At 39.5% G+C, this 26,211-nt stretch overlaps 1 protein-coding gene across 5 annotated transcripts in view; it reads left to right on the top strand.

The window, feature by feature from the left end:
- The window catches only part of CPQ (carboxypeptidase Q), a 166,469-nt gene that overhangs the window by 86,712 nt on the left and 53,546 nt on the right, over positions 1-26,211 (top strand). For all 5 annotated transcript variants that reach the window (XM_072851188.1, XM_072851192.1, XM_072851190.1 and 2 more), the window contains one exon: positions 21,432-21,543. In XM_072851188.1, coding sequence (XP_072707289.1) covers positions 21,432-21,543 — 112 coding nt within the window. The remainder of the gene's footprint in view (positions 1-21,431; positions 21,544-26,211) is intronic.

Genomic DNA, 26,211 nt, shown 5'->3' with positions numbered 1-26,211 from the left:
AAGGGTGGAGTTTTGCAGGCACTGAAAACCCTGGGGTCAGGTATCCAAATCTTGCAACCCAGATACAGCTACCCACATGCAGTTACCCTCTGTGGGAATATTTGGTACCTGCTAAACTTATGGTCCAATAATAAGAAAAGGAGAATGAGCGGTGTTCTCATCTAGAACAAATAATATGGTTGCCCTCCCAATTCTGCTATATTCACATAGCTGTAGTTGCGTCCATAGTATCCCAGGTTTTCAGGACACTTAAACAGGGTAGTTACTCTCCCAAAGATTTTACAGTTGTAACTAGGGATGAGGGAAGAGTTAAGTGGATGACACATAGGGAGCAATTAAAATAACTACTTTGTAAAAAGTTTGGAAGTACGGATTTTGAAATAAAAGTTCGAGAAGTTCAGAGCAAGTACAGAAAGCTGTTTGACAGAAGTGGGGGAAGCTGAAGGATTAAACTCACTAAGAGGATTTTGAAGCATGGGGAGTGACATGGTTGGACAGTAGAAAGAGAAATCCTTTTACTCTGTTGTGTTTAACTGAGGAATTAAGAGTGTCAGGGAAAAGGAGGTTACAAAGGGGAGGTAACAAGAAAGGATGGAGAGAGGTGTGAATCACGGTATGTGCACAGGGAATTAAAACAAGAACGAGATCAGAGGGCAGTGAGAGAGGAGAGACACAAGTTTTTTAAATCCTGACACAGAGAGAGAAATGAGAAATGACCAGTAATAAATTGGAGAGTCTTTTTAACTATTCAGCTCTTCTGAACTGAAGTCTGTTATCATAGCCAGCATTTCTTGCAGGCTCATGTAGGTCTTAGAGGTGTCTGCCAGTTGGCCTTCTTGTGCTCTCACAAACTCTCCTCTTCAGATATTTTGTTCTTGATGGTTGCATCTAGATTTAAATTCTCTATATGTGGTAGTTTTTTCAGCCCTTTCTGTGACTAATATTTTCAAGAACAGGTAGTTCCTTTCAATCACTTTTTCCCCAGGTTAATACAGAGGTTTTCTGGAATACAATTTCCTGGAGCTGCCACACCACCACATGATGCAGTTGCAAGGATTTGTTGCAATTTAGGTATCTTAGGATGGGACTTCATCTGGAAGTCCATCTTTAGCTTTCAATTTTCAGTCCCGCAAAAGGAATAGTATTGATTACTTTAAAGGAATTCAGTGGAAAGAACACAAAATGTAGGCACAGGGTAGGGAATGACAGGGGAGAATGACTGTAGAATCATTATGTATTTCTGAAGTGAGTGGGTTGGTGGGGGAGGAGGAAAAAATGTCTGCACATAGCATGAATAATTGCTTGAGATAAACTGAACAGGGAATATTTAGATGGAATATCGTGAAAAGCTTCCTGAGAGAGGTGGTTAGCTGTCTGCAGAATGGCCGATCACTTAGCTCCCCAAGTTTCCTTGGTTTGTGTTTTAAACATTTCAAATGCTGCAAAATACTGACAAGGAGAAGAGTTTGCTGTCATATTGCATCTCTTCTGCCTCTAGTTTTTAGTCTGTTTCTGTTAGTTCCACTATCTAATTAAACAAACTTCTACTTAAAAAAGCAAAACACATTCCAATGTATGAATAAATAACCTTTGCTCAGCTGTCTTCTTACTGGAAAGGCCTTTGGATATGCCCAGTCCAAAGAGGAGAAAGGGCTACAGGATGGTGGGCTGTCATATCCAAATCTCCAGGCTTGGAGTTGTGAACTGTTGTGCTCAAAGCTGAATTTTCTTTTTTCCTTAACCACAATGGTTTTGGTTTATGTTCAGTGAAGGTCACAGCAGTGTGTCAGTTAGAACTAGTGAGGGAGGTTTTAATTTTTAATGGAGGATTGTTTCCGTGACCTGGAAGGTTAGGGAGAAGAGCACAAAGGAAAAACAAAGGAGCTTCTGCCACATCTGCATGTGCAGCCTGCAAAAGAGTGATGATCTTCATTTGATAATTGCCCATCCATGTAGTAGATAGTGGTGTATCTACTACTCCACTACAAAGGTAGTGGTGTATCTACAAAGGTAGTAGTGACAGAAATTACACAGCTGTCAGGAGAAGACTCCATTGCAGTTGTCTTTATAAGACACTTCTGGAACTGGCTGAACTTCTGCTGGCCTTGCACTTGCAGCCTTGTATGTCTTTGATGCTGCTTTGGTATTCACAATGTGTAGTTAGTATGTTTTCCTCTTTGCTCATCCAACCCTTTGATCTCTTCTGTTTTGATGGAAATTGAAACTAGCCTGGACTCTTTCAGCAGCTTTCTGGAGATGATGGCTTCCACCTTCTGAAATAATCCATCTTCTCCCAATATACATTTTGGTGACATGTTTTTAGGACTCCTTAACATGCACCTACTCGTGGTGTAGTAAAATCCAACTCTCAAGGCAAGGTATTTTCAATTTTCCGGTGATGTTAACAGTGACTTGTCCAAACTGGATACATTTTGCTGAGTTATCTGAAAGCTACAATGAAATTCTTTTAAAGACAGTTTGTCCAACTTGGGGATAAAGTGGGATCTAGCTGTATTTACATCTAAGTGTCTCATGAAAAAGAGAGGTGAATTGACTATCTACGGTCTAAGAAGTGTTACATCATGGGGATACTGGAAATTTGAGGACATTTGCTGAACATTGGTCCTAATTGCTAGCTATTTACATGGAAAATTAATGGATGGAGCATGTTATATAAACCAAAAGAAGTAATAAATACTGTGAACATTGCTTGGTTCAGATGGATGCAGCTAGACTAATCAAAACTATATTTAAACTGTGTTAGCTCTAAGTGTTTAGACAAGATCCAACAAATTGTTTCTTGGCTGCTGTAGAGAAGGCTTATATCCAGCTTCAAAGGCTTTTACACAGGGTCAGAGTTTCCTTATGTTTCCCTTCTATAAAACTCATGAGAAAAAAGCTGTGTCCTTCTCTGCTTTCCCGCTCTGTTGATATGAGTGTTATTACTTGCACTAATGTCCTGAATGCATTGTTCGCTACTTGTCTTATGCATCCCCTTTCATAAAAATTAAGGGGCTCCCACCCTCAGCCACACTGGTCCAGAGAAAAATGTTTTAGGTTATTGTACAACTTTTACTCAGATTTTAATTTTGTAATCTGTTAGCACTGTCCCTGCTTCCTTTGTGCTTTTATTTGTTTATTTTTTTAAATCTGTAAAAATTTACATTTTCTTGCTTTGGTGTAGGAGATGTTATTTAACATGCCATCTATTACACAATTTAGGTATGTGGCTAGTGCTCAGTTGCTCCAAATACTGTATGAGAAGCATCTTGCCAGCAAGCACTGGGAGAGGAGAAACTTCAGACCACACCACCAGGCATACACAATGGCTTCTTTGTGCCTGTGGTTAAAATGTTCCAACTAATAAACCTAACTAGTACTTTCATTTATAAAGGATGCACTGCCAAAGCCCTTGACACTGAAAACTGTAATTTTTTTCAGTAAATATATATGAACAATAATAAAAAAAAATTGCAACCTAATTAGTAAAATGTGACCCTTGCAGAAAAAAAACATCAGACCATGTTCCTTGTTTACTAACCTGCTGCCCACAGAATGTTGCTTGGAGTCATTCTCTGTAGAGACTCACGCTTCCCTGGCAAAAGCTTGCAGTCTGTCATGGTAGGCATCTTCATTTTGAGAGAAATGAGCATATTGTCTGTATATGCAGGGAACAGCTTTCTTGGGAATCAGTCAGACTCCACACTGCACCAAATCCAGTCATTGTCCCCTGCGGATGTAAAGTACACATCTTTTACATTGCCTAAAATCAGTGTAACGTACGCAAACAGTGCTTTTTAATCAACAAGTGATTTCCCACTGTGATAGGGAGAGGGAGGGAATATACAGGGATGCTGGATGCCACTAAACACCATGGAAGTGATTCAGATGTGATGGATTCTGGGAAACTCCATGAAATAAAATAGTCTTTGGTTGTAGGTTCAGTTAGAGAAAAAAATAAAAACAAAACAAAAAACACTAAACAAACTTAGAATACAGTCCAGACCCTGCAGATCATGTGGAAGGGAGAACCGGGAGTAATATATTTTTAGCTCACATATTAATTTCTTTGAATGTCTCTGACATCATGTGTTGCCTGGATTAAAAACATTTGTGTTCAAAAGATCTTTTGTCTCCTATATCTGAACAAAACCCAGGTATATGTTCACTGGAATTTCAACCACTGGTCATATGGTCACGGTTAAATATTCCTAATGTGGTAATAATACACTTAGTAATTTCCCTTCTGTTGACAACCTTGGAAAAGCAGTTTTCTTGCTATTGCTGATTGGCATGAAGAAAATGTCTTTAAAAATACATAATAGTAGTCTGGAGTCAAGAAACATGATTTAGTATCTAGTAAATTGTGGGTTTATGAAAAATTGTGTATAAGGTCCTGGACTTAGGGGGAAGGCAAACACTTTGCAAAAACAAAATGCAGAAGCATTGAGAACAGATTCTTTGTTTTACTTTAACACATTGTTATTACTGGCCTAGATAATCTCACCATCAGTATTTCCCCTCAAGTATAAGAAAATGTACTTCTCTGGTTTTGGTATAATTCCGGGTTCCGCAATGTTACTTCAGAAAAGGAATTTGCTACAAATGTCATGCTAAATGAACTTGAATCTTGTAACGCTTTATTGTGTTTTGTATGTGCATGCACTTTCTCATATTGAAAAACATGTGCATCTCATTTTATATATATTGTTGATTTAAGTCTTTGATGATCTGAGACTAGATTCTGAAAACTAAAAATTTAATAACTTGTGGGACATTTTAAGGGTACTTGAAATGTTACATGTCTGGTTAGAATGCATACACACGTCATATCTGAAGATGTATGGCCCATTATGAAGTTTCGAAGATGAATGGTGCTTTATGAAGTGTTTTCTGGTTTTCTTCTCTGTTTCCTCCACGGTGGTCAAGCTGTCAATAAATAGGCTCTAGGGGCTGAATTAATTGAGAGGAAATTGGGGCTGAATATTAGAGGGGCAGGAGAAGAGAATGAAATCAGATGATAAAGTAGCTTTCCAGGAACGTGATAAAATCCCTGCATGTCTTATTTTCAGTGTCTCTGGTTGCGGAATGGAGGTTGCCCTCTCCCCTCCGTCCTTACTATGAGTAGTCATTTTCCTGTCTTTCAGATAAAGTTGCTCTGATTCAGCCTGAGTTGGGCAGTGGGAGAGGAGAGGAACGTCCTGACGAGAAAAATGCTCTCTCTGTTGATTTACCTGGTAGCCACAGTGACCCACTGAAGGTGGCCAATCCCTCCCACCTGTGAGGGAAATCCTGTCAGTGGCACTGGGGTCCAGATTCCACCCTGAAGTTTAAAAAGTGGGAGTGGGGAGAGTGGGAGGGAGATTTTAGTTACAACCTGATACTTAAGCTTTTCTTGCTTATGAAAACCAGTGTGGACATAAGAGTGTGACTGCTGATCAAGACGGTCTGGAGAGCAAGCAAAGGAAGGTCTCCAACCGCTGTTATGGCAGCTACGGTGAAGGTGGTGTGGGGACACACAAAGACAACCTTGTGATGGAAAATCATTGGCATCTCTAGCACAACTTTTGTTATTACATGAAACGCCTGTTTAACGCCCATCCTTTGCCAGTGCAGTCCTGCTCAATGTACCTTGAGCTTCTATTTTGCTTTGTCCTTCTTCACAGAGGAAACTCAGGTCTCTTGTATCCACTTAAAAGCTTTTCTGCAATACATTTACAGACTGGTTTTCAGTCCTCAGTGTTTCCTTGGGCTAATTTGGAGAGATTGTGTCCGTAGTACAAGAATCTGCTGTAGCTGGATAGACACAGATCACTGTTGAAGCAATCTAGCACGCTTTGTGTGTGTGTGTTTGTTTTCTGAACTTATGGTACTCAGTTGTGTTTTCACTGGTGACATGCTCAGAGCAAATGACACATTACAACACCACCAGCTAATACCTGTTCCCAGGCAGCGGTTTATATAAATTTCTTCCCCTCAAACCTATGCTGATTTGATGATACTGGTAACAAGTCATGGCCAATTCTGGTAACATACTTGAATTGGAGTCAATGCTTTCTACAGAACTGCAGAAACTTTTTATCTGCAGCTTTCTTTTTACCTCATTTGACTTCTTTATTGTTTCTACTAACTTCTTTCCTCACATCTTTTTAAAGAAAAACATTAGCTAGCTTTTTTTGGGAAAAGTATGTTTACTGGAGAATGTAGAATAACACTGTATCAGTTGTGGAACAGAAAGTAGCTGTAACGTTGCTTGTCAGGTTGCAAAGTTTGTAGGCAAAGTCCTAGAAATATTTCCGTTCTGTGTCTTTTTGCCTTATGTGTGGCTCAGTTACATTTATAATGGTGTAATTATGGTAGCAGTGTTAGTATTGGATGTCCTGCAGCTGGGAAGAGTAAAAGTTAGTTACCAGAGTGAGATCTGCAACTACACTCTGGGTTGTGTGAATGTAGGTGGTTTCAGAAAATGAGTATGCAGCTCACATGTTTTGGGGATATATGCATTGCAGAAGACCTGTTCTTTGGAGGAGCTTTTTCTAAGAGGGCGTCTTTGACACCTGTTGTTCAAGTAAGTTATCCTGCCAAGCTGAGGGGTTTCAGTATGACAGCCCACTAGCAGAGTAGTTTTGCCTTTTTTGCTCTTAGTAATAGAACAAGTTAATTTGTATTTTATTTCATTTGTAACATGCAAAAACCAGGTAAATGCTTTTGCTTACTGTTGTTCAGGAAGACCAGTGTAATAAATGTTCAAGTTTCCTGCTTGTCCTGACCTTATTTTGCAATCAACATTTTTCAAAGCCATAATGAAAATGTTGTCCAATGTTACCACCTTTGAACCAACCGGCGGCTCACATTCGCTTCAGTCTGTCCATGCCATATGTGGACAAAAAAGGAACTGTCTGCATAAAGGCTTCAGTCTCTTGAGAAGAACATGGTGGATATAAGAAATGCTGGCCAACCTTTGAGCATCTTTTATTCTTTCAACAGGAATGAAGCATCCAAGAATGGCATCCAAGGAGTAAATTTTATAAGACATCAGTGGGAGGAGAAGAGTTTAGAGAGAACTACAGATTTCTATCAGTTATTCTGAAATTGTTGTGTTATTAAATCCACTAACATGGGAATAAAAATTGCTGAATGCACTCAAATGATAAACATATGAACCAGATCTTTCATGCAGTTGCTTCTGATAACAAGGAAAGGAGTGGATGCGTTAGGAGAATCTTGTTCCTTATGTCCCTAATTCTCTGTGTGCAATATTGTCAGAGGTTTATTTCAAGGCTAGAATAAGTTTCTTTTAACATTCAGCCATTAAAATATTTAAGCAGGTACAGCCCTGATGTAATCTTAACTAAACATGCCTTTCAAGCTTATTAATCCGGGACGTATAATCAGTTTTGTGTACTACTGTGATAAGCATTGTGTTTAATTTTGAAAGTTAAAGGCACAGAAACTAATAAAATTAGAATAGGAGCCTCTGAGAATGGTGCCTGAAGGAGAAATTAAATTCATTTCAACACAAACAGATATGAAATGAAGTACAAATAGAACAGCAGTAATAATTTCAGTATGACACAAAGTTTCATTAAAAAATTCAACAACCTTCATTGCATTCAGTGTCAGGGTTGTGGAGGCTGAATGAATATAGTGTCTTTTCAATGCATATTTTGGAGGTGATTGAAGACTGCTGTCTAATAGCACTCAGTGGTTCTTGCCAGCTGGTTAGCCAGTGCTATACAGGTGCCAGAATTTCTGTGAGCATACATTCCTCTGTCATGTGTGAAATTGGGAGTGCAGGGATAATTAAGTAAGTAAGTTATTTCAGCTTGCAGCCGTAGGAAGAGAAACTAGAGGTAGATGGCATTGGCAATGAGACACACAACCTTTCAGATCAAGGTCAGGGATTCAAATCTAAGGTGAAGTGTCAGGGAGTATTAGTTAGCACTGACAGATTTTGAGTGGCCTAGGGACATAAGTTTGATGTTAAGTCCAACCAGACAGAAACCCACATCACACAAACCTATCTGTATAACCTGGACCTAGCTGGTGTTTCTGGTGCTTTTCTTTCCAATTTCCAATCTGTAGCTGGACAAAGGGAAAAAAAAAATCTGCTGTGAACATTTTCACATCAAAAAGTTTCCCATGCTATGGAGGACATGAAGAAATTTGTGCCTGTGAAAATGTCAGAGATGATACCAACCTGCAGCCATTCCTGAGGTGCTTAATAGGGGGGAGATGGAGACCATTATGCAAAGCACGGCTTGGCTTGATTCCAGAGTGCGGCCATGAGGACATCTCTCCCACTTTCAGGATGAGTGCGATAATCACTCTGTATGTCCCTTGCAATGAATACTCAAATGTTTCACACGAGCTGGACCAGTTCCAAATGAGATAACTTCCATTTTATGGTATCCCTGCTTGTGGTAATCACACCATGATTTTGGAAAGAGGCAGGACAAGGGACTTGTATATCTCCTCCCTTTCTGTTACTGCAGTTGACTTGTTTTTCACCTGTCTCCAGGGGTTGTCCAGAGCTATGAGTTACCCATCTGCTGCCTGTTCTGTGCAAGGGAAACACTGGCTTATGCCTGGCATGAGCACGTATTAAAAGATGACAACAGGCAGTAGCCATACACTGTCCAGACAACTCATGCACCTGAACTGCTTTCCAGCCTTGTGCTATGCCAAACGTCTAGAAGTCCATTTTTTCCTGCTTTGCTACAGATGTACTTTGCACCAGGTTTTCCGAAGTCCCCTGCACTCCAAATGCATTCCAGAGCCCTTGCATTACTGGTTCCAATAAACCAAATCTCTTTTGACTTTGAGCAGAAATTCCACCCTAGGAATCACCCTGACAACAGTTGTCTGACCTGGTCTTTTACAGGAATTGTTTGAGTTTGATAAAGCAGTCTCTTCTCCATCTTGGTGAAAACTTGAGTCAAACAGACTTTGAGTTTCACAATAGTATATAAACAAAGAAATCAAGGACAGATAAACATGAAGGGTGAGCTATCACTTTGTATCAAAACTCCAGGTTTTTGAGATACACTAATGGGAACTGAGCAGGGAAATCGGTCAGTGTTACTTACAAGTACTTAGCTGTGTCTCTGTGAGTACGACTCTTCTGTTTCTGTGGTGCTGTGCACAGGTACTAGAAATTGTGGACTGAGTTTTTGTTTGTGTAAGGAGATACAGCTCCAGTAATTTCAACATAGGACAGGGACTTTGAGTGTCCACTTCTTAGTATTTTCCATGAATGCTGTCATAAATATAGGAATACATGTTAATCTTCACTATATCCCTACATAATAAACAGTTGTTTAGTCCCATTTTACTGATAAAGAGATCAATACAATATAATTAACTAATTTGAATTTAGAAATGAGAAATTAATGATTTTCTAAGTCCACATTTAAGCCTCAATAGAAACGCTGTTTTAATTATCAGAAACTAAAAGAAACCGAAGGGACTATAATTGGTGAAAGAAGAATTGTAATCTGAAAATGATGTTGAGACTTTGAAGACATCTCATACACCGACCCTAAAAGAATTGCTTTACATATTGTAAGATAAAGACTTTTTTTCATGTTGCAAACTGAATAATGTCCTGTTTCCGTGGGTTCTTGCATCAGTTCATAAAACTATTAGACAAAAATTGCAAATGATTCCATAAAACGGATTTCATACCAACTTTAATTTTTACCGTGATTTTGACTGCCCTAAGTAGAAAAGAGGTCTTTTATCTTGTGCCAGTAAAATACTATATTGAAGATTACAGTTGTACTTTAGCTGTCTGGATCTTGAAGGACATACTTGGGTTTGGCAGAATTGATTTCCAAGTTGTGTTCTGCCTTTTGGGTCTCTTTAATGAAATTTTCAGAGCCAAAAGAAATGTGGATTATTTATAGAGTCAGAAGAAAATTTGAATTATTCATTCTGGAATCACTGTCATAATTACAAAGAGAGACCTCTGGAGATCACGTAGTCCAACCCTGTGCTCAAGGCCAGGTCAACTAGAGCAGGTTGCATAGCACTTGGGTGTTGAATATCTCCAAGGATGGAGACCCCACAGCCTCTCTAGGTAGCAGTTCCAGTGTTCTACAACCCTTGTAATAAAAAAAAAAAATTCTTATTTCTAAATGAATTTCTTGTATTTCAGTTTGTGCCTGTTGCCTCTTGTTCTCTCAGTGGGCACTACTGTGAAGAGTTTGGCTCCATCTTCTGTACATCCGCCATCAGGTATTTATACACATTGATGAGATCGCCTGAGCCTTTTCTTCTCCAGTCCCAGCTCTGTCAGATGCTTCAGTCTCTTGATCATCTCTGTGGCGCTTGGCTTGTTCCAGTATATTCATGTCTCTCTTGTTCTGGGGAGCCCAGAGCTAGACACAGCACCCAGATGTGTCTCACCAGTGCTGAGTGGAGGGAAAGGATCACCTCCCTTGACCTGCTGGCAACACTCTGCCTGATGCAGCCTGCGGGGCTGTTGGCCTTGTTTATGGCACAGGCGCATTGCTGGGTCATGGTCAACTAGTTGTCCACGAGGACCCCAAGCTCCTTCTCTACCAAGCTGATTTCTAGCCGGTCAGCCCCAGCCTGACCCTTGAAAATCAGCCAGCTCTCCTGGACCCTTTTTCTCTCCAGGACTATCTCCCATAGACTTCTTACAACAAGGTCCTTGAACAGGCTAAACTCTACTTTCCTGGTGTCCAGGGCTGATGCCGTGCCATTTGCCTTGCTCCTTCCTCTCAGGATCCTGAACTCCACCATCTTATGTTCACTGCAGACCTTCACATTCCCAACCAGTTCTTCCTTCTTTGTAAGTATCAGGTCCAGCGGAGCATCTCCCTCATGGGTTCCTCGATCACCTCTGTGAGGAAGTTGTCATCAATGTACTCCAGAGACCTCCTGGATTGTTTGTGCCCTGCTGTGTTGTCCCTCCAGCAGGTATCGGGATGGTTAAAGTGCCCCATGAGGACGAGGGCCTGCAAACCTGGGGCTTCTTGTGTTTGTCTGAAGAAGGCCTCATCTGCTTCTTCCTCTTCAAGGGCTATCTGAAGCAGATACACCGCAGTGTCACCCACATGGGTCCACCTGCTAGTCCTGACCCACAAGTTCCCAAATGGCTCATCATCTGGCCCCAGGCAGAGCTCCAGGCGATGCCACTGCTCTCTCACACAACGAGCAACTCCCCCTCATCACCCTCCCAGCTTGTCCTTCCTAAAGAGCCTGCATCCATCATTTGCAGCCCTCTGGTCATGCAGGCCATCCCACCATGCCTCTGGGATCTCAAGGAGATGGCAGCCCTGCAGCTGCACGCAGACCTCTGTTTCTCCTGCCTGTTCCCCATGCTGCATGTGCTGGTGTTTCAGTCATCACTTTGTAGTAACTTCCTACCCCACCCCAGTGGGTTGCTGCGCTTCTGGAAATGCGTGAAGTTAGTGCTGTGGTGGGAAGTTTATTCTTATCGTGGTTTAACCCCAGTCGGCAGCTAAGCACCACACAGCTGCTTGCTCACCCTCCCACTGCCCCACGGTGGGATGGGGGAGAGAATCGGGAAAAAAAGTAAAACCTGTGGGTTGAGATAAAGACAGTTTAATAGGACAGCAGAGGAAGAGAAAACAATAATAATAATAATCATCATCATCATCATGATAAAAGAATGTACAAAACAAGTGATGCACAATGCAGTTGCTCAGCACCTGCTGACCGATGCCCAGCCCATCCCCAAGCAGTGATTGCCACTCCCCAGCCAACTCCCCCAGTTTCTATACTGAGCATGACGTCGCATGGTATGGCATAGCCCTTTGGCCAGTTGGGGTCAGCTGTCCTGGCTGTGCCCCCTCCCAGCTTCTTGTGCCCCTGGCAGAGCAGGGGAAGCTGAAAAGTCCTTGACTGGTGTAAGCACTACTTAGCAACAACTAAAACATCAGTGTGTTATCACCATTATGCTCATACTAAATCCAGCACACAGCACTATACCAGCTACTGGGAATAAAATTAACTCTATCCCAGCTGAAACCAGGACAATTCTGCAGTTTAAGAGAGAAGCAATATGAGTATGGGAAAGAGAAATTAAAATGTTATGTACACATTAAAAAAATAGTAAGGAATAATAAGAATCTTAAAAAAAACTGTGACAAATAAAAAGATAATCTTAGCAAAATTCTGAAAAAACTAGTGCAGATGCCAGGAATGTAGGATAAGACATAGAAATAAAAAAGGGTTACAGTAACCATATGAAAGACTAGTGGAGTGTTTTAGCATGCTTCACAGTGAAATCCTTTATGTAGCAGAGGAAGAAATGGCAAGAACCTGGCCTACCCGTGGGTTTGTGGAGCAAGAGGACAGCATCAGAAGAGCCTCTGTCATAGGCTGGAGTGGCAGCTGTGAGCACAGGCCTGTCAATCTGTGACCATGAAAATACTTAGTGCTGGAGAGTGGGAAGTTTTTGCCATCACAGCAGAAAGGTGTAGAGCCACCCCCTGCTATAGAGGAGCGAGGACAAGAGACATCACCAGTTCTCATAGATCATTGTGACTATAGAAGTGGGATGATGAGACAGTTTCGGGAGAACTGATTACGTGATGAGCACTCCTTTTAGTATGTATAATGGTGAGGGACAATGGTGTGGTAAAAGGCAGGAATTTCATTTCCATTGTGTCCAGCTGGTGGTGATGAATCAAGTAAAAGCTTCTGGAGGTGTAAAATTACGAGGCACGCTTGTGAGCTGACAGCATTCAAAATCCAGTTTGCCTTTGAATGCTGCAGAGAGGGCTCAATAGGGCATACTTTAAAAAATCTTACGTTATAATAGGTATTAGGAAAAATATTTTCCTAAGAGCAAACATTGAAACAGTTTGTCCAGAGAGGTTGTGGCATCTCCATCTCTAGAAATTTTCAAAACTCGACTGCACGAGACTCTGAGCAATCAGATCTAAGTTGACCCTACTGTGAGCGGGGTGTGGAACTTGATGAGCACCCAGAGACCCCTTCCAACCTCAAGTATTCTCCGATGCTCAGTGTCTGGCACTGGGACATAAATGTTATGTTTTGAATCCTCCTCTCTTATAGTCCTCTGATATTATAACCATCTAAGGGTTGTTTTGCCTTGCTTCCGTTAGCAGTCTTCTTGGGGGATTTGTAAAATTAAATCCATTTTCTTGAGGACAGTTCAGAGGTGGCTGCTCAGGATGGCTTTCAGGACATTTTGGGTCATCAGAGTGCTCTAAGGCAGTGCTAGCAGGGCACGGGGTCTGACTTAAGGGGTCCTCTAGAGTTCTGGAGAGGAAAAAATAGTTTTGTAATTTTTTGGAGAAAAATCTACCATTTCTACAGTTTTGGAAAGTGATGGTTGCCAGTAGTGCATAGTATCACAGTGTACAATTAGGACAGTTTTTGTAAATGCTTCAGTGAAAGAAGTAGTACTAGGCATTAATGTTTATTTTATCTGAGATTAATTTTAATATCTGGTAAAACAAATTTCTAAGATAAAACATTTGTGAATGTTGCTAGATCTGTAGGAATGTGGTAGAAGCCATATAGAATGTGGTAGAAGTGCCATATATATCCCTAAAGTGAAAAATCTGTAAATACAAAGACTCTCTAAATTATAAAATAATCTGTTTCTTCATACACAAATAATCTACTACATGTGTAAGGGAAGTCTTCCTTTGGTCAGTGTAGAAAAAGGATTGTTTCTCTCTGCATATCAGGTCAGACACTGTTTCAGCTTTTGTATAGGGGCATTTGCAGAGATTCTTTGCTGATCTTTGAACTAGAAAAATAGCAGCTACATCCTCATCTTTATGCAAGGGTAAGTGATATTTCGGTGATACCTGGTTTTGTTTAGATGTAGTTATTGTTATGATTTTTCCTCTTAAAACCTCTAGAAGGTGGGCTGAAATGTAGAAATTAAAATATTTTTGAAATACAGTATTTTAAAGAGTGGTATTACTTCTGAAATGTTACAGCTCAGGAAATAGGCAATGAAAGATTCTCGGGAGCTTAAATATGGAAATGCTAAGTCTTGAAATCCAACATTTAATAAGAAAATGGTAGTAATTTCAATACTTGGTTGTCTTTTGAATGCTTATATAGTTTCTATGTCTCATTACCTTTACTACAATTCCCTTATCAGTAATAACTTATTTTCAGACTAATTTTCTCCTTCACTGTCCTATATACCATAAATGATATCAGCCCATGCTATTTAACTGTGCAATGGTTTTGAGATTCACTTCAAACAGGGAGGTTTGGTTGCAATACTTTCCGAGAACATTTTATTTTCAATCACTTTTACAAAGTAGAGATTCAGCTTTAAAGAGTTTACTGTATATTGTGACACAGAGGCTCTTTGAAGGTTAATCAGCTTTTTAGCAATAATAGGGTTGGATTCTTGTGTGACTGAGTCACTTCTGTTTCATGTGCAGATCTATCATTTAATCGGAAGCCTGGAAGTGAAGACTTACTACGCTGCATATTAAGTAGAAAAGACAGTTTTTGTTTTAATCATTTTTTTCTTTCTGAACTTCACTATATCTTTAGGACTGTAAATTAGTTGAGACAGTTAGCCTGATTATTTGAGAACCATTCCTAATGTGCGTGAAATCTAATAAAAGTGAAGTCATATTATTTGGACACCAAAGCTAAAAACTAATTTGAAGAAATATTCTTATATATACAAAATAAAATCTTCTAAATGTGGTAATGTTCCTGATTTACATTTAGGGCATGATTTAATCCAATTGCAGTTTAACTGGAGGCAGTTAGTGTTTTCTTAAAGGCAAGTGCAGAAACTCACAAATCTTTTTTCACATATTTGTAGCCCAAAACAAATATTTGGGAAATGGTCAGGGTAGACTTTTATGAAGAGTTTTTACCAAGTAAGTGTTTTTTACAACTGAGTATCTCTAATATAGCTCCGTGCTTGAATTTAGCTGTTGAAGTTGATGGAATTACACCCAATAGAGTAGTACTGTGTTCAAACATAACTGGACAAAGTATTTTTTTCTGGTAGTAATGAACCGCACATTTTTAAATACAAGAGAGTTTATATTCCAATACACACACATATATATATATATATATATATGTATATATCTAACCTTGCATGTAAGTCTAATTCTAATCCTATGCCATATAGTGCTGTGTTGCTGATGGGCACTCGACTTCGTCAGTTTTGTCTTCCCTGAATGTTGAGACGCTGAGCTTGAAATAATGGTAGTATAGATACAAAATGCAGCATGCCTGCAAGAACTATTTAAATGGTTATCTTTATTATGCAGTGCTTGAGAAATTTTATTTGAGTCTCTATCCTGCTGTTGGAAAAGCTGGGTTGGATTCCAGAAAGAAGGATGATGTGTGATGCATTTGCTGCAGTCTGTGTGCTGCTACAGCACATAGGATTACAAGTTCTGATTGTTTAGATTTCAGAAGGCCTTTGATGGAAAAGCCAAGGGACTGATTTATAAAATCTTATGGCATGATACAAATAAATAACTATTGTAAGTATTTTAAAACTTGAGGGATTTTGGTTTGTATACAGGAATGTGGTTCTGCCCGGACACGGGGTATCAAGTAGGAAGAATAGATAACTCTTTAATTTGTCATTTGTGTGGGTGAAGGGAGAAAGGTTTGAGGTGGAGTAGGGAAGAGAATGGGTCAGGGCAAAAAACCTAATTACACACCAAAATTTTATGCCATTAAGATGACAGAACTTTTTCCTAAAAATGAGAAAGAGAATACAGTCTGCAGACTAAGAATTACTTTAAAAGAGGGAGGTGACTGTGGACAGTAGTGCCAGCTTTGCTAGTTGGTTAAGCAGTAGAAAAGCATATTGCTTCGTGTTGCCATTTTCCAGAACATATTTGCAAGCACTACTGCGGATGATGCTAAAATGTCCTCAAACTGCCATGCCAGATTTACTACTCTTAATTTACAAATCTGTATATATGAAGACTTCGTTTAATCATAGTTTTGAAGGCAAGTTAAGCATGATGGGCTTAAATTTAGTCCTGCCAGCTGTTTTATTTGCCCACTAGTTAGGTACATGATATGCTGTCTTTCTCTTTTCCCTTGTTCTCATGCTGTTAACACAGTGAAATGAAGAAAATCTTTAGATCCTTATAAACTGAAGCCATCTGGCAGTTCATAGTTGTCTTGCTATCCAAATGGGTAGATTACTCAAAATGTACTGCCTATGCTTAGGAGCACAGGCCTGAATTTGGTGCTGGGTTCCTCTGTCTGAGAAGCTGGTATTAAGAATTTTTCAGTCATGGTTTAGTTAGCATCAGAAATTTTGCTTGGGAGTGGGGAAGATAGGAAATTGTGAAGTGAGAGAGTGTTTGTGTGAGTAAAAAGAGTAATGAGTATCTGGGGAAGGAGAGAATTTATAGGCAATTTTTTTTATTGGATTGAATAGGGGATCCTAATTTTTATCTAACTTCTGTTTTCCTCTAATACTGGTCCAAACACAAATCAACTGTATGTGGAGTTCATATGTGTAAGTTAAGTATTGTACAAATATCCCATGCACTGGGAGGGGATTCATGCAGAAAAAATATCCAGTCAAATAATGTAAGACCTTATTGTGGTACCTAGAGCTTAAGATGGACCTATTTAGAAGCAAACTGGAGGAAAAAGGACCACAAAAATTTGAATAGAAATGCTTTTCATGAGTTTCCAGGTAACTGGGAACTGGGCTGGAACACCGTAGACCTGTGTTGCCTGAGCAAACGACTAACTCGTGGCAGTATTTGGCTGAAAATGTGGACAAGCAGTTGAAAAGAACTCGAGTTACAGTCTAGAACACTTCACTGTTTTAGCTTGAAGTTTTGGCAGACAGACACTTGGAGTTTGAATGTGTCCTAGCTAAAGATGCTTGATCTGGTTCTAATATCCTGTTTAGTTCTTGGTCATCCCATTCTCTGTGTATGTGATCCTTGTTTAAGTTTTCTGTCCTCTCCACACAAGTTAAGGTGCTCCTTATCTTCCCTGTCTGCTGGAGGAGGATGTAAGGAAAAATGCTTTTCAGTGGTTTGGATAATGAAAGTTATTACTAAGCTTTTCTAAGAGAATGTGTTGATAGCCAGATTCGATTAATAAAGGTCCTACTTTGTGGACCCTAACCTCCAACCCTAACCTCCAAGGATGAAGTCTTCTTGAAGGTGAATGATGAATGATGACTGATGATGAAGAGGAATGATGACTTCATTACTCTTCTATTACCATCTACCTCAGTGACATGAAATAACTTTGCATGCTGGTTTTCACAACTTGATACAAATGTTATTCTAGATTAAATTCTATGATTGAAAATGTTGCTTACAATTCTTTCCTAATGTTTATTATTTATGATCTCTAATGTTGCATAGAAAGAAGCCTTTGCCTTGTACTTCAACAGGAGCAAGTGAGATTAGGGAGACTAACTAAAAGTGGAATAGACTTTTCTTAAAATTCCCTCTAACCAAGCAGAAGGTAGTTCACCTACATTTTATGAAGTTACTGCGTAACAAATGCAATACATGTGACTATATATGGAATGGGAGATTATTTTTTAGTGGCAAAAAACATCCTGCTTAGAAAAGGATAACTCCATGACATATGTAAATGTATGTGAATAGGTGGTTCCACTTCCTAATCTTCTTGGGTTTAAAGTATAAAATATATAAATATATATTTATATAAATATATAAAATATAATATAATGTAAATTTCAAAATATTTCAATATGCTTGATTGAAATGCTGGGCATGACTTAAAGGCATCCAATAGAGGTCATAATGCTGGTGCAGAAGGAAATAGAATCTTCTATTTGAAATGTTTCCTGCAGTTTCACTTCTGTTGTGTAGTCTCAGGACTGTGTCTAGAATAGCATTTCTTAGCTGTGTCACTGCAGGAAAGCCAAATCTTAAGTTGTCATATTGCATGCAAGCTGTTTTATCCTAAATTTATTTTTGATCAGTTTGGCAAATGTATTGCTCTATTTGTACTGTCCTATACAGTTGCTTGTGGTTTCTCTGTATATTTAAAACAAATAACTTATACTTACATATACTTACTTACATTGCTTTGCAGTGCTTACATTCTGTTGGCATGTGCTGACGTTCCTATAGGGATGTTTTGTGCAAATGTGATTAGGCTATGTGTAGATTGGGAGCTGAGAACCACATAACAGATTTGAAAGCAATGTGGAAAATGCAATAATCGTACATCCTTGATAGCTTTAACTGCCTTCGTTATTAGCCCACCTGTACAGAGAATTATAATACTATTATTTTATAATATTATTTTAAATAATATAGTGGTTTAGAATGAATTTCAGAAATATTTCCGTTCATTGCCCAGACACATTGTATCTACTTAAAGACCAAGACAAACATAGTGGTTTTGTTATTTTATGACTGTGTCTTATTTTAAGAATATCTATGGCTAGATATCAGCAGGATCACTGAAACTTTCATTTTAGCAGCTGCTACAAAAGCATGATAGTTTAAAAAAAACAACTGTTTTGAAAAAACTTTCACATAGAACTACATTGGTTGTATTTATGTAATTGCTCTTGGCATCAGCTTAAGTAAATTTAAGTAAAGGTTCATCCATAAAATTATCTGAGTTTCTCAATCCACTTGAACCTTGATCTGTTTTGGTGTAATGTTCTGGGGCTGGTAAAGATGCTTTATGATTGAAGTCTGTAACCCCAAATGGGATTACACCACCACCTTCTGATTCAGAATTTCCTGCTGTTGCAATATGTGTTGTTTCACAGAAATGAGGACTAATTCCCTCTCAGACGCTCATGTTGAGATTGCTGCCAGGGAACAGCATTAGTGAGGTCTTCTTTCACTGCTAAAGACAAGGCATCGCTTCTGCTGTAAACTTGGTTCTCTCTGAATGAGTTTAGAAACTTGTTCTAAATAATTCACTTCAGCTTGAAGCTCTGTTTCCCAGGAGAGTGAATAGTTATCTTCGTAAAACCAATTTTTCCTTTAAGAACAAACAAACCACATGTCAATTTTGAAGTTGTGGAATAGACGTCCTGTATACCACAGACAGTTGTGCTTTCACTCAGAGCCTTTTCTGTTCTTTTTTTATAATTATTATTATTTGCAAGTTCCTTATTGAGTGGACAGTAATGAGTCTGCATCAGTCGGCTGCAAAGGGTGGTGGTGTTTGAGCTCTGTCCTCCCTAGGCAGGTTGCAGTGGGGCTGCATGTGCATGAATGAACTCAAAGCAGAGCTCATTCATGCATTGCCCTCACCACCTGCAAGCATGTGCATGTGTGTGCTTAGTCCTCCCTTATAAGAAAACAAAAAGAGCAAGGAGTACTGCAGTGAGCACTTATTTTCCGTTCTCATTTCAGAAAGGTTTCTACCTCCAAAGCTGGCATGGCTTTTCTTAGATTATCTGGTTGCAAGCTATGTTGTTATTGTAGCAGAGGGCTGCTGCAGATTAAGTACTTCTACTGCAGGGCAGCATCCCTGGAAAACGTGCTATTTGCAGACTTTCACGCCGGGCCTGGGAGAATCATGACATTAAATTGCAGGAATACCTCCTGAGTAAATCTAAGGCTTTTACAGAAGGGTCTGCCATCAAAATTTAAGTGTTTTTGAAGGAGGGGAGGTTTTGGAATAAAGGCTGCAGCATGTCTGTCTACTACCAAGAAAATCAGTCTGTGCTAGAAAGCAAGCACATGTTGAGTTAAGGCTGGATAAACAGAAAAGAGAGTTGAAACATCTAAGAAGGAAAGAGTAAGCTGCTCTTCAGATTTTGATCACAAGCTTTTCCAGCTTCTAAGGCATGACACTTCTGGTTTTTGTAATACACACATTAATAAACATTTCATAGTGTATTTTATAAATTTAAAGGGGTTTGGTGCATTCTGGTTGGACATATGGCAATACAATGGGTATGACTAGTAATTTATCATGGCCCTTGTTTAATACAAAGGGGCCTTTTAGTTGTGTTACCTGAGTTCGTATTTGGTTGCATGAAAAAACACGGTTGTTTGATGAGCACTTGATGCTTTTTGTCTTACCATGATCTGTTTGTCCATTATTTTTAATAACCAGTGAAAACATACTAAGATTTCTCTCATGTGAAAGGGAAAATAGAGATCTTCGTGCTTGGGCCCCAAGTTAGTTCCTTGCAATGTTAGCTGCATGCTTGACAGCATAGGCTCTCACCCTCCAGGGGTGATAATAGGAAAAACTCATTATGTTCCCATTTTTAGTGCTAGAGTAGTTGTCCTGTGATGAATGAAAGCTGAGATGATACGCCAGGAGATTCTCATCCCTTAAGGAAAAGAAGGTGGCAGGAGGATTGAGTATTTTTCACCTTTTTCTAGATCCCACAATTCTGAGACCTGTTTGACATTAGCCCACCAGAGAACAGGAAGCATCCCTTCATTTATGGCCAGTTCTGGGCAGGACACAGGCAGATGCTCCAGGGTCTCCTTCAGTTTTTCCTCAGTGCTGAGCTGTCATGGGTTGGATGCTTCCACCCTATCCCAAGGGCACTCTTTACTGGTACCAGTTCTTCAAAGATTCCTGGGGCACTGCAGTGGCTCCCTGCTCTTGTTTTTGTCCTATTGCATCATTTTACCACACTGCCTGCTCAGCTCAGAGTTCTCGTCCTTCCTTGACCTCTCCATTGCAATCCTAGATCCATCAGCCCTACAGGTTCAGGACCAGGTAGGGAACTGTCTCACTTCCGGTATTGGTCTGATGCTGCTTGCTGACATTTGAAGAGTTCAGGTCTGAAAGTGGGTGTTTCTGGAGATACGTATACTACTATACTGTAGCCACAAAACTTTCTTTTCAGAAAACCCATCTGGGACTTTCTACCATGTTGTTTTTAATTTAAAATATCCTTATGACTAATGGAACGATAAAATACCTTGTCATTGTTGTAGCATATAGGGGATCCAGTAATAAATTAGAGGTCCTCTGTGACAAGTACCATAGATATATAATAAAACAACAACCTCTGTCTGGGAACACTTCAGTCTAAGTTCATATTTCTTCCTTATGCACCAAAAAATAGGGTTAATAAAATTTCATGCCTAAGGGCTTAAACAGCTGGAATATGAAAGAAATTTTCACCATTCTGCAATGTAGTAGTCCTGTATCTCTGGCAAGTATGCACTTTGTTAATGTACAAGACAAAACCTTTAATTTAAACATTTCGCACAGCATATCTAGTTTGATTTAGGCAGTGGTTTGAAGCAGTAGGATGCATTTGGTCATCCCAGATTTATATTCAGTGACTAGAGGACGATGTTTTAGTTTTATTTGAAATGTTTCCTTCCTCTCGTTCTAAACTAAAAAGCCAAATTTATTACAAAATCATTAAAATGCTAAAATGCTGAACTGACTTTTCTGATTCAGTGTTTTCATGTAGATGTGTTTTCTCATAATTGGTTTTCCAGATTGTATTGGTCAGTGGACATCTGGACAGCTGGGACGTTGGGCAGGGAGCTATGGATGATGGTGGTGGAGCATTTATATCATGGGAAGCATTATCACTCATTAAGGATCTGGGTAAATATTTAATTTTAAAATAGTTTTAATGCATTACATTTCCAGGACATTTTGTATGTTGTCTAAACTGGATTTTCTATTTTATCCAGTCCTCAGAGCATAAATATTCATACTTAGTATAAATATTTTGCAAGTTTGTCTGTTAAACTCCTTCTTTCGTCACAAGGGTCATCCAAAAGCAACACATCAGTCAATGATCTAGAAAGTGCTTTGAGCCTGCATGGTCACCATCATCATAGAATGAAAGTTCAGTGTAAGGTATAATATCAAGGTACCTTAGAAGGAAGTCACTCCTTTTCATTTTGTCTTAATGAGTTCCTCCCTATTAATGAAGAAGAAGCTTCATGAAGTCACAGACAGCCTTCTGATTGATATTGTTCTCTGCCTTTTAAGCAAACATTGTCATTCAACGCGTTCCTAAATCTTTCACTGTCCTACATGTTGCTTTTACAGCGGCTACTCAGTTAATTTAATTCCCAACCCCTTACGTCACTCTTGATAACTTCTCAAGACAATTTCATCTAAGTCTCTCTCAAGAGCATGTAACTAGGATCGGATCCAGACAATGATCCTGCCTCTGGTCTTTTCCCTCTCATTACATGTAAAGATATTCAGCAAAAATGATTCTAAACTTCACAGAAGTTCATACTTCCAATGTATATATTCCGGTGGTTTTGTTTTTTCCTTGAATGTTCTTCCTAAATAAATTTATGTCCTGCCTGGACTTGTTCCACCAAATATTGATAGATAAATCTATACCATCAAACTGGTGCATTCTCAGCTTTGCACTTGAGGGATGATTTCCTCATTATGCTGCTTTTACATTGCTGTGTGCTTGCACTTTGCTTTGGACTGTGACAGCTGATTTCCTTGGCAAAGGTAATCCAGGTCAGAGGAGGCACACACTTGAGTCTCATCACTACAAGGGTACAGTTCTGTCAAATTTGGCTTAACCATGGTGACCTGTCAAATGTGGTGGGCACATGCAACATTGTGCCAAAGCAACGTTTGGCACTGAGGCCTTGCACACTGTAGTGTCCTGCTACAATAGGTTTGTGGGATGCAGAGCAACATTCTGTTTCCAAGGATCACTTCTTTGAATCATTCTTGGTAATCATCAGCAGGGTGACAAGGTGACTGGGTTCTGGAATTTGGTCTGCAGATCAGCTGGACTCTTCTGAAGTTGACATTCTAGTACACAGGCTGTCAACCCTGGACTTGCTGGTCTCCCTCCTCCAGAATGTCTGCTCAGCAGAAGTATGAGTTGAACTAAACTCCCATGCCGTCAATGCTAAATGTAGATAAAGAAGGAGAGAAAGAGGAGAAGAAGGTTCTAGCCTGGATATGTCTGTTCCAGTAGTGCTATGGATAAAATACCAGTGTGAACTTGCTCAGCCTACTACCTCCTGGTTTGCATAGCCCCCCTTTGTGGGATCTGAAAGGCCAATTTCTTCTATTCATGGGCTTCATCTGACTTGTGGGTAGAAGTGGGCTGCAGACAGTGTGTTATTGTAGAAGGGCAAGGTTTACATATGCCTAGATAGGGTGTGTTTGGTGGGAGAGGTGGTCAACAAGGTAAGATGAGATTGGGCCAGTGTATGTGCAAGAGTGAGCTGTGGTTGCACAGTCATCCGCCTATGTTCTCCAGACATCCAGCCTCTCAGAGTTTGGTCTGGTGTCCTGCTGTTCCCAGTCTGCCAAAGCGTAGTCTGATTTCTGGTCTCCAAACTGCAAATTCCAGTCTTACTGCTTGATCTGTAGTTTTTTGCTGGTTTTACTACCATATGGGCTTTTGTCACTATGCCCCTCAAAACCGTTCAAAACCGACTTCTTAGATTGTGAAGTTGATACCCAAGGATGCTATTCCCCCTTCATCAGATGGAATCTATTTTTCCTCATTATTCCCTTTTTCCAGAACTGTAACCTGTGGTCAAGAGGAATGCACCACGTATTCATTAAAAACTAAAATCAGCTGCTGCTCCTGCTCTTAGCTCTGTCAGAGTTTAATAAACTAGCTTTCCCTGCTTCCGATCAGAAGGATTTGCACACTTGAACAATCCCAGTGTTTCTTGAAGAGCTCTTTGTAGACAAGCTCTGTTATGTGATTAGCCACTCTCATACTGCAGTGGTGAACATCAGACATCCTTGTGAATTCCTATTCCTTTATTTTGCATTATTTGAACCTCTTATCTCTCATTTTCCCAGCCTCGGAATGATTGGAATATCAGTCTGTTACTGAAAACAAAGTGCATCTGTTTTAATTTTTGGTCTTTTAAAAGTAAACTAAAGAGGATTCTTCTACAGAAGAATTCAGGCCTACTTCTTTTTGTGTTTTTTAATCTTTCTTTTATGATTCTTGGAAAATTATCTATGCTCCCTCCACCTTCAGGAAAAAAAAAAAAAAGCTTCTGTGTTTGCTGACTCTATCCCATTCAGAATAAACTGGTTTGCGTCTCGTAAGGGCAAGTTCATGGTGGCATTATATAGTTCTTATTCACTGGGTTTTCCTTCACGCATGGCTGAAATGCATCATTCTCTGCTTGTTCAAATATTTGATTTCCTCTGGTGGTAGCCTGTGTGTTTGCTGTGCGACCTGTGGCGAAATGCTGTTTTCTCAGCTGGGAAATGCCAGAGCCTTTGCTGATGCCCTCTGTTCTGGCCAGCTGTTGTGTTCAGCTCTTCTTGTTATACCAGTGTTCTGCAGGAACGTAAGGCTGGGAGAAGACTTCTAGGCCATCACATCGAGCCTGTAGATAACCATGGGGGATAAGGCCTTTCATAAACTGTCTTCCATAGTAGATTGGTTAGTGCAGATTTTATATCTGTTGCTGCACATAAAATCTGACCAAAAGGTCAGCAAAATAACAGATGTGCAGATTGTGTGAGAAATTAATTAATGAGTTTTATTTAAAATCAGTTCCATAGATTGTGTTTTGAATGAGCATTATATTTTGAACTGTGGAGACTTGGTTTAATATCTTTTTGGACCCTGATAAATTTAGTCTCAGACTAGTCCACCAAATACATTTGACGTGGGCATAAGCCAACTCAGCTGGCTTGTCTGTATGCACGTGTAGAATTTTTTTACTGTGTACTGGGAGTCTTAAAGCCATGGTGCATTATGTAGCCATAAAAACTGTGGCTGCATTTACCAGAGTATAACTGATCTTACAGCTATGGTGACATGATCTTAAAGCTGAAGGGAGCGTTCTGAAATATGAATTCTAGAATATGAAGTTTGTATCATGTAGTGAGAAATACTGCCACTACTTCTGCCATGGTCCATTGGTTCCATGAAAACAAGATATTACTATGCTATTTAAGCAGTTTTTTCAGTGGTGATCTAATAGCACTTCACCATGATATCACTGTGACCCTTGGACGTGGCTGGTGGACACAAGTTATGCCTGTTAATTAGGGTTTTGATAATTCCATGTAGTACTTGAAGAATGATTATCGTTTAAATACCATTCCGTACTTTCAACTCCCCAAACCGTTTAATAGTTATTGGCTGAGGACCAAATACATGAAATTCATTGAAAAATCATCAAAATTATAGTTTAAGATGATTATATTTTATTTTAAGCAGTGCAGCTTGTTTTCTTGCCTCAAGTAAAGTTTTTTAACAGTTTTTGCTTTTATTTCTAAGTAACTCAGTTACTTAATGTGTTAGCCTTTATATTTCCTGAATCTTCAGTGTTAGCTTTTGGTTTTTTAATTGAGCTGGCAGTTTCTCTACCATCTTGATCTTTTTTTCTTTCTGGTGTTTTTGTAGATTTTCAGACACTGTAATAGTTACATGTTCCCTACAAGGACATGTAACAGTACCACAATCTGAAATAGTTTTACACAGTCTCTTGGTAGGATTTTTCTTCCCATTTCACTTTTTGACTTCACATGAATGGTGTTTCTTTTTGAGAGAAAAGGAACTACATGAAGGCCAGACTGAACTGAAATAATTTTGTATTATATTACCAGAGAGTGGAATAGCAAGATTTAATTCATGTAAAATCCCATGTATAAGTTTCATAAGAGTAGTACCTTAAAAACATAGGGCCAGATTGTGAACTACTGTAGTTTTTGAATACTGTTTAGAGCTATAACGATTCAGTTAGACCTGGAAAGTAGAAGAGCTAAAAAGTGGAAAGTTTCGAGTTTGAATACTTTGCTTCTAATAGCTGTAATGTCTCTCTGCCCATCTCCACACAGGGATGACGGGAAGGGGGCACCTGCTGCAGGTGCTGTTCCCTCTCCTTCTCCAAGGAGGAAGCACAGGCAGCAAATTCAGAGCAGACGCTGACTTTTAGATGGTTACATTTCAGCAAGGTGAATCTTGCTCCAAGTGGCTTTTCTACAGCTGCCCTGTGCAGAAAACTGAACCCTCTCTCTTCTCTGCTGTGTGACTGCAGCTTCACTCTTGAAACATCCCTTTCAGCAACGTACAGTTAAATGTCTGCACGAGCTTGAGCACCTCTTGGTACCAGCACTGGTTGTAGACATCTTCTGACCGGAGTAAACATAAATGTTTTAATTAGCGCACCCGTATCAAGTTCTCTGTATCAGCTATACTCTCACAGCTGCTTGCTTTGCCGGTAGCTAATCTCAGAAAAATTCACCAACTAGTGGCCATATTGACTAATGTTATCCAAAGGGGTCTTTTCTCCCGGT

Source organism: Ciconia boyciana, chromosome 2 (genome assembly GCF_034638445.1).
Source record: "Ciconia boyciana chromosome 2, ASM3463844v1, whole genome shotgun sequence".
Lineage (NCBI taxonomy): Eukaryota > Metazoa > Chordata > Aves > Ciconiiformes > Ciconiidae > Ciconia > Ciconia boyciana.
The sequence above is the reverse complement of the archived record's forward strand: the minus strand, read 5'-3'. Positions and strand labels throughout refer to the sequence as shown.